This window comes from Dromiciops gliroides, chromosome 1 (assembly GCF_019393635.1).
Source record: "Dromiciops gliroides isolate mDroGli1 chromosome 1, mDroGli1.pri, whole genome shotgun sequence".
Lineage (NCBI taxonomy): Eukaryota > Metazoa > Chordata > Mammalia > Microbiotheria > Microbiotheriidae > Dromiciops > Dromiciops gliroides.
Genome location: NC_057861.1, coordinates 89,745,743 through 89,764,623, shown reverse-complemented (window position 1 = coordinate 89,764,623; position 18,881 = coordinate 89,745,743). Strand labels below are relative to the sequence as shown.

General features: G+C 37.2%; 1 protein-coding gene across 7 annotated transcripts in view; it reads right to left on the bottom strand.

The window, feature by feature from the left end:
• FAM135B (family with sequence similarity 135 member B) overlaps nucleotides 1–18,881 on the bottom strand; it is a 493,118-nt gene that overhangs the window by 127,889 nt on the left and 346,348 nt on the right. For all 7 annotated transcript variants that reach the window (XR_006353509.1, XM_043969533.1, XM_043969541.1 and 4 more), the window contains one exon: nucleotides 7,972–8,111. Coding sequence is in view for 6 of the 7 variants with exons in the window: in XM_043969533.1 (XP_043825468.1) it covers nucleotides 7,972–8,111 (140 nt within the window). In the remaining variant the exon portion in view is untranslated. The remainder of the gene's footprint in view (nucleotides 1–7,971; nucleotides 8,112–18,881) is intronic.

Below are 18,881 nucleotides of genomic sequence, written 5' to 3'. Positions count from 1 at the left end.
GAGTTCAAATCCAGCCTCAGACACTTGACACTTATTAGCTGTGTGACCCTGGGCAAGTCACTTAACCCTCATTGCCCTGCCCCCACACCCCCCAAAAAAATAAGCTAGAGAAGGAAATGGTAAATCACTCAAGTATCTTTGCCAAGAAAAACCTACATGGGGTCACAAAGAGTTGGAAACGATTGAAATGACTGAACAACAACACATTTCTCAAATCTCTCTGTATTTACCTCTCCGCTATAATAGGCTGTAAATCCCTTAAGGCCTATAACTATTTAGTTTCTGTAATATCCATGGCACTAAGCATAAATAGTTCTTTGCACATGATGGGCACTTAATTAATGTTTCTCAATTTGAAAGTTTTAATCTTCCCTTGAATTAGGTGTGTTTTCCTTCCCATTAGATTATAAATTCCTCAAAGGCAAGGTTTATGTCATTTCTACCTTTTTATCTCTAGTCCTATGCACAGGATCTAGCAAACCTCAGATGCTAATGTGTATAAATGGTTACTAAACTGAATTGAAATTATCTTAGATGGAGGATGGTTCAGATGTCATCTTGCCTCACAACAGGAAGATGGGTAAGAAAACATGTTGGATGTTAATCTACAACTGAGGCGTATAGATATAAGAATTATAAGAATTCTGACAGTGAAGAGATCAATAAGGGCTCAGAGAGCTGAGTAAGGTTGAGTGTAGGAGAAGGAATTTGAGCTGGATCTTTATGCATGGGCAAACACTGTAGGTAACACATCCAGAAGGGTCAGCATTCTGTTTTGAAGAGAGTAGTGAATGAAAGGAGCAAAGAATTAATGGTGCAGGTGAAGTCAGGAAACTAACCGAACAAGTTGGTAAGGACAGAGTATTGATGATGTGGGCAGTAGAAGAAAAGGGAAGATTGTTAACTATGACACTATAATCTCTAATTTAGTGAATATTTTCTATATTAATTCAAACTCATTTCAATAAAATAAATATGTATATTATATGTATATGTACTATAGAGTTTTGCATGTGTGTATATATGAATATTCTCTATCTCACTGTGACATTAGTGTCACTATTAAGAATTATATTTTTAATTGATATGACATTTTAGATGAGCATTTTTACATCAAACTAGAAATTCTCTTCAAAGTCAAACTGTTTACACACCCTCCTTCACTTTTTTCCTTCCCTGTTACCTTAGCTCCTCAAAATATTCTCTGCATCTTTGATAGGATTGAACTACCCTCGTGTCCTCTTGTCGACTTCTTATATATGCCATTCATTATTAGCTAGTAATTGAGAGATTCAATTGCAGCCCCAAATTTCTTACTATGCCATCACTGTTAACAGTAGAGATTTGATGACAGCATGAGAGTAGACAGCACTGCTGAAATGGAGAGTGCAGTGAAAGACAGAGGCTAAACCCTGAAACATGCTATTCTTAAGTAGGTGAGGAAGAAGAGCCATCAGTAGAGAAGATGAAAGAAATAGGAAGACCTATAAGAACAGATCAGGAGTGAATAGTGCCTGGCCCATAGTAGGCTCTCAATAAACATTAATGACTGGCTAATAGGAAGCCAAGGAAGGATAAAAGCACCAATAAGAAGATTGTGTTTTAATAACAAACAAGCAATTAGTTAATTCCATGTCATTAATTAATAAATAAATGAATAGATACAATAATTAGGTAGGTAAAATAGGACCGAAAATATGAAATTGAAAAACGATTAGACAATTAAGAGGTTTTTGTTGACTTTGGACAAAAAAATTAATCAGTACTGTTATGGAATCAGAAGCCAGATGGCTAAGGCTCATTCTCCTAATTAGTGAGTCCTTGACCCAGAATGCCATTTCATGAGATTCTCCATCCATGCTGCTCAATTCTGTCCAGACTCCTCCACCTGTGGGTACCCTTACCCATCCCCATCTCCCCTGATTTCTCTTTATATTTTATCTTCCTTTATTTTAATGTAAGCTCCCTGAGAAAAGGGACCATCTTCTTTTCTTGTATTTGTATCTCCAGGGCCTGTCACAGTGCCTGGCACAAAGTAAGTATATAAGAAATTACTTACTTATCTATTTGCCAAATAGGTGGCATAATCATAGAAAGGAAACAGGACCAAGAATCACTAGCATCAGATTTGCCATTAACTCCCTCTATAACCTTGACTAATGATTTTTCCTTTACTTACCTTAAGTTCTACATCTGTCAAATGAAGAGATGGCTCTCTAAGACCAATCTACTACTCAGAGGGTTTTGATGGGGGAAAGGAACATAGACCAAGTAGGTACTGAGTTCCTGTGATAGGTGAGGAGCAAAATACCAAAGAGAGGACAAAAGTGAATTAAACAGATCTACTTCAAGTGCCAGACAGAGCATATAAAAACATAGAGAAATAAACAATAATGAATTCCTATCCCAGATGCTGATGAATGTTGGGTATTTAATTGTATAGACTGATCTCACTTCTCTCTTCTATAATCCAAAGGTCGAGAGATAAGCAACAGAGAGGTGCCTCAAAGAATTTTAACTGAAACAGAAGATTAAGAGACTCTGCAGAGTCACACAGCTAGTAAGTATCTGAAACCAAATTTGAACTCATGTCTTTTATTTTTCTAGTTTTTTAGGTTTTTTTAGCGACATTTATTTTATTTTTTCCAGTTGCATGTATGGGTAGCTTTCAACATTCATTTTCATAAGATTTAGAGTTCCAAATTTTTCTCCCTCCCTCCCTTCCCCCCCCCTCCCCAACAAGATCACAACCAGGTTATATATGTACAATCCACAAGTGTTCTTTTTATCAGTTCTTTCTATGGGGGTGCATAGTAAGCTTCCTCATTAGTTCCTTGGGATTGTCTTGGATCATTGCATTGCTGAGAGTAGTTATGTCATTCATAATTGCTCATTGAAAAATACTGCTGTCACTATGCACAATGTCCTCCCAGCTCTGCTCACTTCACTATATATTGATGTTCATTAGTCTTTCCAGGTTTTTTGGGGATCATCCTGTTTGTCATTTCCTGTAGCATAAGACCATTCCACTATAATCATATAGCACAGCTTTTTCCATCATTCCTCAAATGATGGACATTCCCTTGATTCTCAATTCTTAGCCTCCACCAAGAGTTGCAATAAATTTTTTTTGTACAATTTTCCCCCTTTTCTCTTTTTCATGATTATTATTGTTAACTGTTTCCCTTCCATCCTTTTCCCTTCCCCACAATATTTATTCTATTATCCATCTTCTTTCATCCTATCACTCTTCAAAAGGGATTTGCTTCTGTCTGTCCCCTCCCCCACTCTTCCCTTCCTTCTTTTGCCCCTCTCTCTTTATCCCCTTCCCCTCCTATTTTCCTGCAATGTTAGAGAGATTACTCCACCCAATTGAACTCATGTCTTTCTGATTCCAGGGGTAGCACTCTATTCACTGCTCCAAATAGCTGCCTCCTATAAATGCTAGTTATTAATATTATTATTACTATTATTATTATATTTAGAAATAAAAGAGATTTTAGAGTCTGTCAAATCTAACTCCCTCATTTTACAGATAAGGAGACTAAGAAGAAAGATTAAGTGACTTACTCAGAAAGACACAGTTAAATTTCTGAGGAAGGATTTGAACCCAGACCTGTTTGACTCCAAGTCTAATGCCAAATTTTCTATATCATACCACCACTCTACCCCCACTATCATCATCATTCTCCTGCTCTTCACGTCCCTCATAATCATATCACATTTCTACAGGTTAGGATTCATAAATCATTTTTCCCACAACAACCTTACAGGGTGGGTTAGAAGGTGATATAAGTAATATTATCTATATTTCATAGATGAAGAAAGTAAGTTTCAGTGGCAATGTGGCTGGCCCAACATCAAAGAGCTAGATATTATCTACCCTAACCAGGACTCCTCAAGCTGAAAGTCTCTGATTCCAAATCTAAGTGTGCTTTCCCCGATGCTATGATACCACACACAGATGGCAATCCAAATTCTCTGAGACTGAATAATGACAGGAACGCGTATCAATTTTTTCTTCATAAGAATATTTTGATCAAGCAAAATTGGAAGAACTCTTATTGAAAGGCTTCTTTGAAAACACATTCCTGGATAAACATAATCTAGTAAGACACATATGCCTAAAATTTATATTTAGATCCTCAGAACTTAAAAATGGCTGTTAAAAACTTTGAGGATGCCACATTTTTGCTGAATACAAATGCCATAAATGATCGTGTCTCTTTGCCTTGTTGTACATTAGAAGGTATGTAATGTAGCACACACAGTGCTCAAAATATCATCTCTTAACCACCAATTATTTGGAACCCAAGATCCAAACAAATATCATGCATGCTTTTTTTCTCAGTGAATTTAGAGCCTCCACTGGTTCCAGGTTTTAATTGGCAGTGACATTACTTGTAGACAAAATAGACAGCATAGGTTGGATAAGAGCAAGAGTACTTAAAAGCTGTCTGAACAACTGATACACCCTTAAGAAATATAACAATGGAACTGGAAGGGTCCTTAAAACAGTTAGGGACAGTTAGGAGGCACATTGGATAAAATGCAGAGCCTGGAATCAAAAAGACCTGAATTCAAATCTGGTCTTAGACATTTAGCAGCTCTATGACTTTGGGTAAATCACTTAATCCTTGTTTGGCCTAGTTTTCATTAATTGCAAAATATGGATAATAGACCCTACTTCACAGGATTATTGTGAGAGTCAAATGAGATAATAACCATAAAGTGCTTAATACAGTCCCTGAAAAATAATAAGCACGATATAACTGTTAGCTATTGTTAGTAATAGTATCATAATATAGGACATTAGAACCTGAGATTTATAATACCAAATAAAATGAATGTTATAACTGGATACTTCTTGCCCTCTCAGAATTTTCCAACTCAAATGGCTGTAGTCAAAGAGTTTTCTCTTTCCAGCATTCTGCTGTAACTCATTTCTTCAATGTCTTCTTTAATGAGAAATCCATTGGCCTTTTCTTTCCCCCAGTCCTCATCCTTGATCTATCTCTAACAAGTGATACTATTGATCACTCCCTCTTTAATGGATATTCTCACCTCCTGGCCTGACATTATTTTCCTTCCTATGTCCCTCATTATCCCCTCCCTCACTGTGTCTCCTTCCTAGATCACTCATTGTACCTCTTACTGTTTTCTCCTTCTTTTCTCAGATACTTAATGACAGTGTTTCCCAGTGTTCTTTCTATTTAGGCCATCCTCTACCTCTTGACAACCACATTCTCTTCCATATTCAAATATTACCTCTAAATCAATAACTGACAAACGTCTATTTCTATCCCTGTTTCAGAAGTGGTGGATAAATATGCTCACCTGTTCATCTCACTCACTCACTAAGCATTTATTAAGTGCCTAGTGTTAGGAATACAAAAAAGGCAAAAGAGGAGTTAACTGTCACCTTCTGGGTTCCCATTAATATTTCAAAATGAATATGTATAAAACTGAATTTATTATCATTTCCTTGAAACCTGCAAAGTCCTTACTGTACTTCTATGTTTTAGTTACTGATACCATCATTCTTTCAGGTTCAGAATCACAATCTCCTCTTTGATTTGTTCACGCTTCACACCTAATGAATTGTTTTAACTAATTATAAATTAGCTATCATATCATCTGTTTTTCTAAACTCTCCCTTATTTGCCCCATCTGCTATATTTCTTTTTTTTTTTTTAAGTGGGGCAATTGGGGTTAAGTGACTTGCCCAGGGTCACACAGCTAGTAAGTGTTAAGTGTCTGAGGCCGGATTTGAACTCAGGTATTCCTGACTCTAGGGCCGGTGCTCTATCCACTGCGCCATCTAGCTGCCCCCCCCCATCTGCTATATTTCAACTTCTACTATGATAGCACAGGTCCTTATTGCTACCTTACTGGACCAGTGTAATTGCCTATTGAGTAAAACGGAAATAAGAATATGTGTGTGTATGTGTATGTTTATGTGTATATATATATACACACATACATACATACACACACATACATATAGATATATTCTATATGTATACATGTGTATATATACACACACACATATATATATTCTATATGTATATATATATACACACTATTTGATTCTCACAATAACACTAAAAAGCTACTATCCCCATTATACAGAGAAGGAAACTGAAGCATAAACAAGGTAAATTATTTGCCAGGGTCACAGAGCTAGTCAATGTCCGAAGCAGGATTTCAGCTCAAATCCTTCTGATTTTAGGTCTTCGGCTTTTTTCACTTTGCCACTTTGTTTGACATTCAATGCTCTTCACAATCAATTGCACTCTTAATGTTCCAGCTTTACTACTATTTTCTCCATATTGTGGTACCCAGACTTTCAGGGTCCTGGGAATGTCCCAGTCTTTCATGCCTTTATTTCTTGAATGTGTTCCGTGTTCCTTCCTTAAGTACTAAATGCCTACCCATTTTCTCCATTGCTTCTCAAATGTTACCCCCTCCTTTTCTGTTGTCCTCAGGAAGTTGTGGGTTATCTCTCCCTTCTGACCTGAGATAGCACTTTGTTTATTCGTAGGTGGTACATGAGACAGAATGCTGTACCTGGAGTCAGGAACATCTTAGTTCCAATCTCATCTCAGACACTTGCTAGTTGTGTGACCCAAAGCAGATCACAATTTCTTTTCCATTCAATTTCCTCATTTGCACAATGGTGACAATAATAGTACCCACTTCATAGGGTTGTTGAGAGCCTCAAATGAGGTAACATACAACCCCAAAGCCTTAGTACAGTTTGGGGCATTAAAGGTTATTGAAATATCCAAAATATATGAACACCTTAAAGCACAATATAAAGACTAGCTATCAATTCACTTAAAATGTGGTATAATTGCTTTTGTGTCATACTCTATGAGGATATCGATCGTGTCTTATCTAAACTTGGTATCTTTTCCAATATCTAGCACAGTGTTACTCACTCAGAGGACGTTTAATAGATATTTATTCAATTTGAATGAATTGGTTTAAATTTGAAAAGAGAATATTAGAACTCGAAAGTACCTTTGAGACTATATACTTCAACTTCCTCATTTTAAAGCTGGGGATTAATAGATCCATGTCAAGCCTAAGGCAGGTGTCTAGTGGCAGTAAAGTGATATTGTCTTTAGCCCTTATTCTGCTCAAAATTTTAATCAATGATTTGGATAAAGCAGTAGGATGGCAAGGCTGTCACATATTCAATGGCAGGAGGCTGAGTAAGATAGTTAACATATTGGATGACAGAACAAGAAGGAAAATAAAGACCTCATAGATTCAAAGATAAATCCAGTTTTGCAAATAGAAGAAGCCTTCTGTTCCTGATGAAGGAATTTGGGATCTCAATCAGTTGGTGTGATACCCCTAACTTAATAAGACAAGATTGAAGAAGGATAAATGTGAATGCCTACAGAGAAGGGTACATACACTGAACTGCATAAATACAGAATGAAGTATCAATAATCAGACAATTATTAGCTCATGTAAAACCTTACAATAGTTCATGTGGAAAAATTCTGGGGCTCAAGGTAAGTCAGAAATGTAACAGTAACTGAATGAGTGCATGTACAATGGGTTGAGATGGGACAGGATGACTGCTGGACACAGAACTACAGTGTAGTGTGTGTGAGTGGTGGGTGTGGGTATGTGAGTGCATACTCTGTCACTTATACTTGAAGCAGAATGTGAGGATGGAAGAAAATGAATACATTTCCTTTCCATTCTATCAGAGAGGCAAGACTTCAATGGAAAAACTCAGACCAATGTGTTATGCCCAAGTGGCTTTACCTGTTTGATTTCAAAACTGATTACAATTATGGCATATGCTTTGTGATCACTGATGCAGCAAGGCTCCCCTATTCAGTTCAGAAACCTTGCTCTCAATAACTTGCTACTAACCCTAATACCACAAGCCTTAAAGAAATGAATAGTAGTCTCCCTCTTTCCATAGTTTGGGCATCCCCTCCTTACCCTTTCCCCATCTAAGAGCAAATGTACTCGAAAGGTCATCATCTCATTAATGATGATTTCTTCATTCCTGTACAAGATTTGGAATATCCGGCTGTTCACGGTGTTGTCGTGGACACTTGGGGAACCCAGGCTGGAGACCTCTGCAAAAGAAGAATGACAATGAAGAGTATGAATCATGACTTGTCTATTCAGGTCTACAATGCTGCTGCTGCACCTAAGCAAGGAGAAGGTTGCCATATAAAGAAACAGAAGGAGAGTGGTAACGTGGAAGCAGAGCTGGTCGCAGAGCCAGAGAAGAACTGCAGTCAAGTCTCACCCCTGCAATAGATTGTCTGTGAGACCCTGGGCAAGTCATTAATCTCCTAATGCTGAGAAATTAACCTTGCAAGTTGCAGTGGAGATATACTGGAAAAGTTAGTTTCCTCCCCAGGGAGTTCACTGTAACAGTGAAATAATCAGTCTAGTCTCTAATAACAATAACAATAATATCTAGCATTTATGTAGTGCTTTTAAGATTTTTAAGTGCTTTTATAATATGATCTCATTTATTCTTCACAATGACCATGTGACATAGGTGATATTTTAAAAATTAAAAAAAACAAAGAAAAAAATGAGGCAGAGGGAGGATAAATGGATAAATGATTTGGCTAAGATCATACATCCAGTGAGTGAGTTGTCTGAGGCACTATCTGAACTTGGGTCTTCCTGACTTCAAGTACAGGGTGGTCTATATAGTATGCCACCTGACCACATTAAATATGCAGAAGAAACCGTTGAAAAGAAAATTAATGAGACAAACGTTTTACCAACCTATACTGAATATCAGAATTTCGCCACTGGAAGTACCTAAGGGGAGCATCTACCTGAACAGAAATCTTTACAACATTCCTGACAAGTGTTTGCGCAGCTCTTACTTGAATGAGGAAGGAGCATGGACATCACGAGACTCATGTGAGTCTCAAATGAGAAAATGTATCAAAAGTGCTTTGTGGGAACAGCTAGGTGGTGCAGTGGATAAAGCACCAGCCCTGTATTCAGGAGGACTTGAGTTCAAATCTGGCCTCAGACACTTGACACTTAATAGCTGTGTAACCTTGGGCAAGTCACTTAACCCTCATTGCGCCACAAAAAAAAAAAGAAAAGAAAAAAGTGCTTTGTAAAAGGTAAAGAGTTATATAAATGTGAACTATATATATTTACATTCTCACAAGAAGACTGAATATTTATCAAAGGTAGGATATACACATGCCCTGAGATGGCCAGGATGGGCTACAGAACAAAGTGGGCTGGCATTACTGGTGCATACCCTTTGAGGTTATTTAGGCAGTGTCATAGGAGTAAAATATTTTATCATATGCAAAAAATATGCTTCTGAAATACTGACAAATACTGACAAAATACTTGGGTTTTTTTTTGATTCAAGTCCTATTATCTTTCTCCTAAATCATAATCGTTTTTTTTTTTTATCGTTGTTGTTCAGTTGTTTCAGTAATGTCTGCCTCTTCATGACACTATTTGGGGTTTTCTTGGCAAGGGTACTGGAATGGTTTGCCATTTCCTTCACCTCATTTTACAGATCAGGGAAATAACACAGACAGGGTTAAGTGACTTGCTCAGGGTCACATGGCTAGTAAATACCTGAGGTGAAATTTGAACTTAAGTCTTCCTGACTCCAGGTCCAGTGCTTTAACCACTGCATCACCTAGATGCTGTTTTGTGCTTACCTTTTAGAGATTCCTGATAACATTGAGTGTGTGTGTGGGGGGGTTAGTTTATACTAAATTTGTCATGTTCCCTTTCCCTTATTTTTAGTAAAAAGAAGCTGATTTAGGTCCAGTATAAGGAAGTTTGTCCTAACAAATGGTACCATCCAAAAGTGATGTGGGTGGCAATTAAAATTCTCTTTCCATGTCTAACATTATCTATTCTATAAGTTCATATTCTCATATTCTGTAAGTTCAAAACTCTGAGGTTAGATCTATTATATGTTTCTATAGGAAGTCTCCTCATCATCACAGAATTTTGTATTGATGAAAAAATAAGAGTAATGATGATCAGTCTCATGTACATAATTCTTCATGGTTTATAAATCACATTACTTATATATTAGCAATCAATCAGCGGCATTTGTTGTATCAATATCGCTTACTATACACCGAGCACCTAACCTTTACAACAAGCCCCTACAGGGAGATAGTACAAGTGTTGACAGTCAGAGGATTCCAGAATTAGAAGGGACCTAAACAACTGTATAGGCCAACCTATACATTAACCTAAAATATGGCGCCCAATCCTCCAGATACAGTTTGAACAAGGCAGAGTCCAACAAGGACTAATATTTCTTTTTTCCTAGACACTATGCTTCTCCATGCAATCCAAGATCAGATTCACATTCTTGGCTGCTAGATCCTGAGCTTGCAGTCCATGAAAAATCCTAGTTTTTCCAGATAAATGGCTATTTAAATATGCTTCCCCTATAATGTACATAGGTGTGACCCAAGTGTGAAACTTTACACTTTACACTGATAGTGACTAGACTCAAAACCATTCTATTCTAGTAATGGCAGAAGGAAATAGTGATGCTAGCCTGGAAAGAGAAGACAATATGAACAGAGGTCGAATTTTCTTAAAATAGGTGAAGGGCTAACATACTGAGGTGCAATTATCTATATCTATGTCCATGTCTATGTCTATGTCTATATCTATCTATCTATCCAGGGTATGAGAACAGAATAATTGCTTGTGATTCTACAAAAATTAAAAACCAATGAGTAGAAATTACAAAGAGCAAAGTTTCACATTATTATCAGAAGGCATTCCTAAGAATTAGAGCAGTCCAAATCAGTTAATTCATCATTAATACAATTCTTTAAGCAAAAGTTGGAAGATGACTTAAGAAATCCTTTCAGATACTGTTAGATTATCTGCCTTCTGATGTCCCATGTAACTCTAATTTTTGATGATTCTGTGTTATTATACTCCATTTGACAGATGAGGACATTGATACCCTTAAATGCAAAGTGACTTGCCCAAGGTCCTACAGGGAAATTAATGACTGAAAGAAGACTTGGACCCAAATGTATTGAATTCTAGGTCACTATTCCCTACATTACACAATCCCTTTGAAATGGATGGTCCATTGCTTAATGTATTCCCCTTCTCATACCTTTTTCAATGACTATTACTTTAGTGACATACATTTAGCTTCTCCTCACTAAAAGGAAATTACTTTAGGCATAGATAAATTGGATATTTATTCAAAAGTTCACTATCACCTTCAATCAATACATTCTAATCCTAATGAATGGAATTGCCATTTACTGTAGAAAAAAAGGGGAAAAAGCAAAACATTTTTACAGGAGAGTTTTAACTGCAACTGGTAAAAATCAATGCTGTAACATAACCCATGCTCTTGCCCATCAGTGATTTTCTTTGGCTTCTCCAGTCATTTGGAAGCTTTCCAGGTCCTAACACAATATTATGTCTAGAATAGCCAAATTTTAAACTCTGGCTTCTTCCAGCAGCTGAGACTTGAATTAGGAAGAATGAAGGGGCTACTAAAGGCAATCAAGCATTTAGGATATGAAATAAAGGAAGCAATCTCTCTCCATGGAAAGGAAGAGACCAAATGTGGGCATGGGCATTAGGGAAGCGGTTCCAATGATGGCTCCTCTGCTAATTTTCTGCATGTCTTTCTAAGCCTCAGTTGTCTCATCCATACAATGGAAGTATTATAATAGATTCTCCCCCAGGCCCTTCAAAGTTTAATGTTCTCTCACATTCTATAAGTCTTGTGGTATGCCCATCAATTGGGGAATGGCAGAAGAAGTTGTGGTATATGATCAATATGAAATGCAACTGTGCCATAAGAAATTATGAGCTCAAAGATCCTAGAAAACCATGGATAGACTTGCACAAAATAATGAAAAGAAAAATGAGCAGAACCAAGAAAATGTTCTATATAGTAATAGCAATATTACTAGCAATAGCAATAACCTTGAGCAACTAAGTCATTTTGATTATTATCAATACCCAAATTAACTATGAAGAAGCTATTTGCATCCAGAGAAAGAACTGATAAATAGAAGTACGCATGAGAGGATTTTACATACACATGTATGTACATACAAATATTTGTGTATATATACATATTTATATTGGGTATATGTATACACATACATACATACACACATATGTGCCTAATGGTAGCCATCTCTAGGGAGGGGTGAGGGAGCGAAGAAAAAAAGTTTAAAAATTACATAGTAACTTCACTATCTATTTAAAAAGAAAAAAAGTTGTACATAATAGATTTACAGTTTCAAGTGTACTCTTTTTTTTCTATTCTACTATGCTATGGGAATATTTATTTTACATATCAAGTTTAGAATAAAATAAAAAAGAGAGACCTCCACAGTCCTAAAGAATTACCTGGCAGTGACAACAATAGCAGCAGTAACATCAGCCAATCTATAGAATTTTATGGTTTGTGGATGATATTATCTATGATATCTGACCCGAACCTCATAATAACCAAGTACAATGTGTACTAGGCATTATTATCCATGTTTGAAAGATAAGGAAACTATATCTCAGAGAGGCAAATGAAGACAAATACATTAGAGGTGTCTAGGGCTTGGTCTCATATCTTCGGTCTTCAAATCCATTGTAAACACATCATTGGCAATATTAGTTTTGATGTTTATTTTTATCTAGAGCAGTTGTTTCATTGGTATAAGGAATTATCAGTAAAATAATTTATCAATGTAGACTTGCCATTAATCTGCAACTCACAGTGTTAAAGCGTTGTTTAGAACACTGAAAGTTGGGGCAGCTAGATGGCGCAGTGGTTAAAGCACCGGTTCTGGATTCAGGAGTACCTGAGTTCAAATCCGACCTCAGACACTTGACACTTACTAGCTGTGTGACCCTGGGCAAGTCACTTAACCCCCATTGCCTACCAAAAAACCCCAAAACAAACAAAAAAATAAAATAAAAAGTGTTAAGGGGCGGCTAGGTGGCACAGTGGATAAAGCACTGGCCCTGGATTCAAGAGTACCTGAGTTCAAATCTGGCCTCAGACACTTGACACTTACTAGCTTTGTGACCCTGGGCAAGTCACTTAACCCCCATTGCCCCGCCAAAAAAAAAAAAAGAACACTGAAAGTTGCTTGTCAGAGAGATTAGAACATAGACCTGTATGACTGTGAAGCCAATTCTTTATACAATATGTGATGCTGTCTCACATTTGATTAAATTGAGATAGTGCTTTGAAACTTACAAAACCCTTTCTTCACACTAAATCTGTGAGATAAATAATGAGATAAATATTCACATCCTCACTTTACAGATAAGGAAACCAGGACTCAATGTTAAAGAATTCGATGATTTCTTTTCAATGATTCTTGATACAACTATTGATACTGAGTTTGAACCCAGATTTTCCTTACTGCAAAAGTTCATACACTAAATTTTCTATTGTTCCCTCAGACAAGTACTGAGAAAGCACTGATTATGTGCAAGGTACTCTGCTAAGTGCTGGCAGTACAAAGAAAGATTTAAAAAAACCACATTCTTTTGGAGGAGACAATCTGTAAATAACTATGTACATCTAAAATACATACAGTGTAATTGGAAAGGAGTCTCACAGAAAAGTGGGAAGAGAGGTGAGGAAGGGAGAGATAGACTAGGAAAGACTTCCTACAAAAAATAATAATTTAATCTGAGTTTTGAAGGTAAGCAGGAAAGCTTGGGAATGGAAATGAAAATGGAAAGTATTCCAGGCAAGGGAGACAGTAAGTATAAAATCACAAATTTGAAAGATGGTGTGGCTTGTATTTGAGGAACAGAGACTTATTACTTACCTACATGTCAAGTCCATATTGACATGAAAGACTCATGAGGTCTCAGAGTTAAAGAACCTCAAAAGACACCTAGTTCATCCTACTTCTGATCAGAAATGCCACAGGCTGATGAATGTTTTATCTTACCCTTTATTGGGAAGGCATCATCCAAACTGGCCTGAATGTTTGAATCAACATTTTGCCGTATCATTAGAACACCTCTGGATCAACTTCAACCTAGGTCAGTGTAAAACTTGACACATGGTAGTTTCTTCTTAATTTCTATAAACAAGATCATGATTCAGCCTACTGCAGAGATCATCATAATTAGTGGCCTTTCTATCTGACAAGGTGTTAAAAATGACTGCCAGGGGACTGTGGTTAGATAAACCAATTGGTGCTCAGTGCCTCATAATCATTTCACATTTGAACCTGCACTCAGGATGCAAGATTTAATAAGCTCAAATGAGAATCACTTTTGTAGGCAATTAACTAAATTATCCCCCTTTAGGGAGCCTACTTAAAAGGAAGTGATAACATGGAAAGACAGAAGGAAGAGTTGGGAGAATTTTAAAAAGACAAAGGAAAATGTGAGCCTCATCAGCTTTTGGGGAAAGCATCATTTGGGTAAAACCTAGAGCATGTCTGGTGTGAGGCGTTTGAAGGCTCAGAAAATCAAGAATTTGGGGAAGAAGGGATATCATAGGCCACCTAATCCAATTTCATCATTTTACATATGATGTCCTAGATAGATGAAATAACTGAGTCAAACTAGTAAGTAGAAGAATTAGGATTTTCATCCTCATCAATAACTATTTATTTAGGAAGCACTATGCATCAGGAATGGGGTTAAGCCCTAGGAATATGAAGACAGAAAACATGGTCCTTATCTTTTAGAAGTTCATATTTTAATGGAGAAGAGAACATGTGATAAAAATTTATGCATAAGAAATCTACAGAGGTAATTTTGTCTACTGTTATTAGCAGAATTCGGTGTAACCATGTGTTATGACAGAAGCACAAATTTACACAATTCAACAGGAGTAGAAGTTTCTTCAGCAGTAATCTGGTCCAACCTATAAGTGAAAGGATTCCTCACTGTAGAACAGTTGATAAGTGCTGATCCAACCTCTGAGAAATTGTGACTGAGAGATGAAGGGGGAATCTACCAATGGAACTTGGACCAAGAGCAGTGCTAATCTTCCTCAAAGTCTAAAGTTGTTATTCCTCCAAACACAGGGAATCATAAGACTAACCAGTTAACAATGTCTTTGTCAGGGCTTATTGTTTCTCCTTTCCCATCTACCTTACACAGAGATGTCAAAATCATCTTCCCAAAACACAAGCTTAGCCAATGTCACTACCCTGTTCAAACACCTTTGCAGATACTTACTCCTTCTAGAATAAATTGCAAATACTTCAATCTGGCATTTAAAGATCCAAACTACTTTTCTGGGATAATTTCCCGTCATCCTTCTTCATGGAGTCATCAGTTTATAAGTATTTATTAATCACTTACTAGTCACAAGGGACTGTGCTAAGTACCAGGAATACAAAGAAAGTCAAAAGCATGGTGTAAGCCTTCAAGGTACTCATGTCCTAGCCAGGGAGACAATATAAAAATAATTTATACATAGTGTGTGCAAATACAGGATATTCATGGCATTTTCAGCCACACCAAGAATTCTGGAACACCCTGTATCTGTGTCATCAGTGGAAGGTAATGTCACAGCTACTAGCAGACCAGGTATGTTTGTGTTATGGGGGGGAGAATGGGTAGGAAACTGAGAATTGAGGGAAATCAGGGAAGTTGGAGGTAGAGGTAAGGAGAGAAAACATTCTAGGCATGAGCCACAGCTAAAGATAAAACATAGTGTCCGAGGATAAATCTAGTGATTGAGGAATATCGTCACTGTACTTTCTATTTCAGCAAAAAGAGATTACTAGCTGTTCTCAGAGCATGGCATCTTATCTCAATCCTCCATGCTGTTGAGAGGTGATAAGGTCTTGAGCTAAGGTGGTGGCTGTGTAAATGTATGTAGGTAATGAATTGAATATGTTGTAAAATGGGGATAATAATTGGACCTACATGACAGGGTTGTTGTAAGGATCCAGTGAGATAATTATTATAAAGCTCTTAGCACACTGCCTAGTAAGTGATATGTAAATGTTATCAATGATAGTGGTGGTGGTGGTGGTGGTGGTGGTGGTGGTGATGATGATGTGAAGTCCAGGGAGAATGAAGATTTGAGAATGATTTTCTTTTTATGTAAAGCCTAAGAGAAGGAAAGGTTGGCAATACCTTCATTGGAAATAGGTAATTCAGAAGGAAGGTAGATTTAGGGAGAAAGTTCCACTATGGGCATGTTGAGTGTGGGACACTCATGATATTTTCAGTTAGAACTATCCTAGAGGCATTTAGTAATGCGGAAATAGAGGTTAGGACAGAGGTGAGAGCTACAGGTAAAAACTCAAGGAGAAGACAGTAACCAGAGGTGGATGGTCAATAAAGTCAAAAATGCTATAGGAAGATCAAGAAAGATAATGGATGAAAAGAAGCCACCGTATTTCCCAATTAAAAAACCACCTTGAAGAACCTTAGAGAGAGCAGTTTTGATTGAGTGTTGGGTTCAGAAAACAGATGACAGGGGTTTAAGATATGAATAGGAAGAGGAAAGGTAGACAATGAGTATCGATTATTTTGTTTTCTTTAGTTTTCCCTAGGAGTTTGACTCTGAAAGAGAGGGGATTATGACAGCAGAAAATATGTTGTATACAGACATACACATATTACCTTATTTCCACTATTATCTAGTATCAAGCCTGTCCAAAAAACGTTAGTTGAATAGAGTGGAATTGGAAAGAAGCTGGTAATATTTGTTAGGACAGAAGGTCAATCACTTCCTTTTTTGGAAAGACACCGTTAAGCACTTTTTTGCTGAATAAACTCCAGGCACTAGGCAGCATTTTGATCTGGTATATTTTTGTTTTAAGGAAAAATTAAACTCTCCCTGCTTGTGATGGTTGCTGTGTTACCAAATGAGCCCAAGAGGTTAATTGGTATTTATTTAATGCCTAACCATCCTGAGGCCCTCTAAATAGACTAGAATGAGACATACCCCCTGCCTTCACAAAATCACAGAATGTTAGAGCTGGAAGGGGCATGACAAAATGGAATGTTGGAACATCAAACTTAGCATATCGGAACCTTAGAAAATATAATATTAGAAAATAAAACATAAAATGTTTTCACGGGCAAGTACCTTAAAGGTCATCTCATCCAATTGCCTCATTTAACAGAGCAGGAATATCAGACTGTGAGAAAAGAAGTGTTTTTCACATTATTAATCAAGAAAGTGGCAAAGTTGGGACAACCCAAATCTCCTAATTCCAAATAATTTATTCCTTCTCCTCCTCCTCCTGCTCCTTTCTCCCCTCTCTCATCCTTGATATATTATATCTCTGAAGTGGAAAATAAAACTTTACTTCTGGTGAAATGACTGTTAGCAAAGAAAACCATGCAGTCATAATGGGCCATCTTGAATGTGATGCTCTTAGTCTGAATTATCCTTTAATTGTGAACAACAATTGTGATGATGCCGGACTTCCACTGTCTGAAAAGCTCTTTTCCTAACACCCTGAAGTCATCATGTCCTTTCATTTTCTCTCACTTGTCAATTTGCCAATGACTCTTGGTTTTATAAATTTGACTCAGTTCTCTATATATGTGAGATATGAGGCCTTCATCAGAAAAACTTGATATAAAATATTTTCAGTTATGCTTATCGCTTTCCTCTATCCTAGTTTGCCACTGTTTATTCTACTCTCTCATTTCACCTTGTGCACCCTCAAAAGTATTTTGGTTTTGACTACTACCTCTTATAATCTACACTCCCTTCTATCAACTCCCCCTACTTTATCCCCTTCTCCTACTACTTTCCTGTAGGGTAAGATAGATTTCTATACCTAACTGAATGTATATGTTATTTTCTCTGAGCCAATGCAATGAGAATGTGGATCAAATGTCCCACCACCACCTACACCATCTTCCCCTCCACTGTAAAAGCTTTTTTGTTTTATGTTATATAATTTACTGGGGCAGCTAGGTGGCACAGCGGATAGAACATTGGCCCTGATATTGGGAGTACTGGATTACAAATCTCACCTTGGACACTTACTAGCTGTGTGACCCTGGGCAAGTCATTTAACCCAAACTGTTTTAAACATATAGTGCCATATGCAGTCATCCTGATATATATCATACCACTGCACCCAGAAGGCTCTGGAGGAGAGAGTGAGGCTGGCAACCTTGCACAGCCCTCCCTCACTTCAATCCAATTCATTGAATGTCATGAAATCACCCTAATATCATGGTCTTTTTCAAGAATGAAGGATGAACAACAACAACCTGTCAATTTATAGTATTATGTCCTTGATTTAATAATTATCTACCCACTAGGAGGAAGGATGATACATACTGAGGATTTGCTCACACCATGTAGAGTAAAGGATACTGTCTTCCTAGGAAGTAGTTGAGTATGAATCAGGAGCTAGGTAGACCTAATCTCAAAGCCATTGCTGTTTAGTAATTTTTCATTCCCATCCAACTCTTTGTGACTCCCTCTGGGGTTTCTTGGCAAAGATACTGGAATGGTTTGCTATTTGCTTCTACAACTTATTTTTTAAATAAGGAAACTGAGGCAAAAAGGGTTAAGTGACTTACCCAGGGTCACACAGTAATTAAGTGACTGAGGATGGATTTGAACTTGAGTCTTTCTGACTTCAAGCCTGGCATTCTATCCACCTAGATGCCCAATATATATAGTAGTAAAATACAAAGTAGTTTGGGAGGGAGGACATTAGTAGCTGGGGAGTTCAAGGAAGACTTCATTATCATCATAATCCTGATGACTATTTAGATCACTTTTAAGTTTGCATTTTTTTCCAAATATTACCTCATTTAATCCATCCTCATATAACCCTGGGAAGTAGGTGCCATTATTACTCCCATTTTTTTACTGATGGTTAAACTGAGGAAGATAGTTGTTCAGTGACTGCATAGGTCCACAT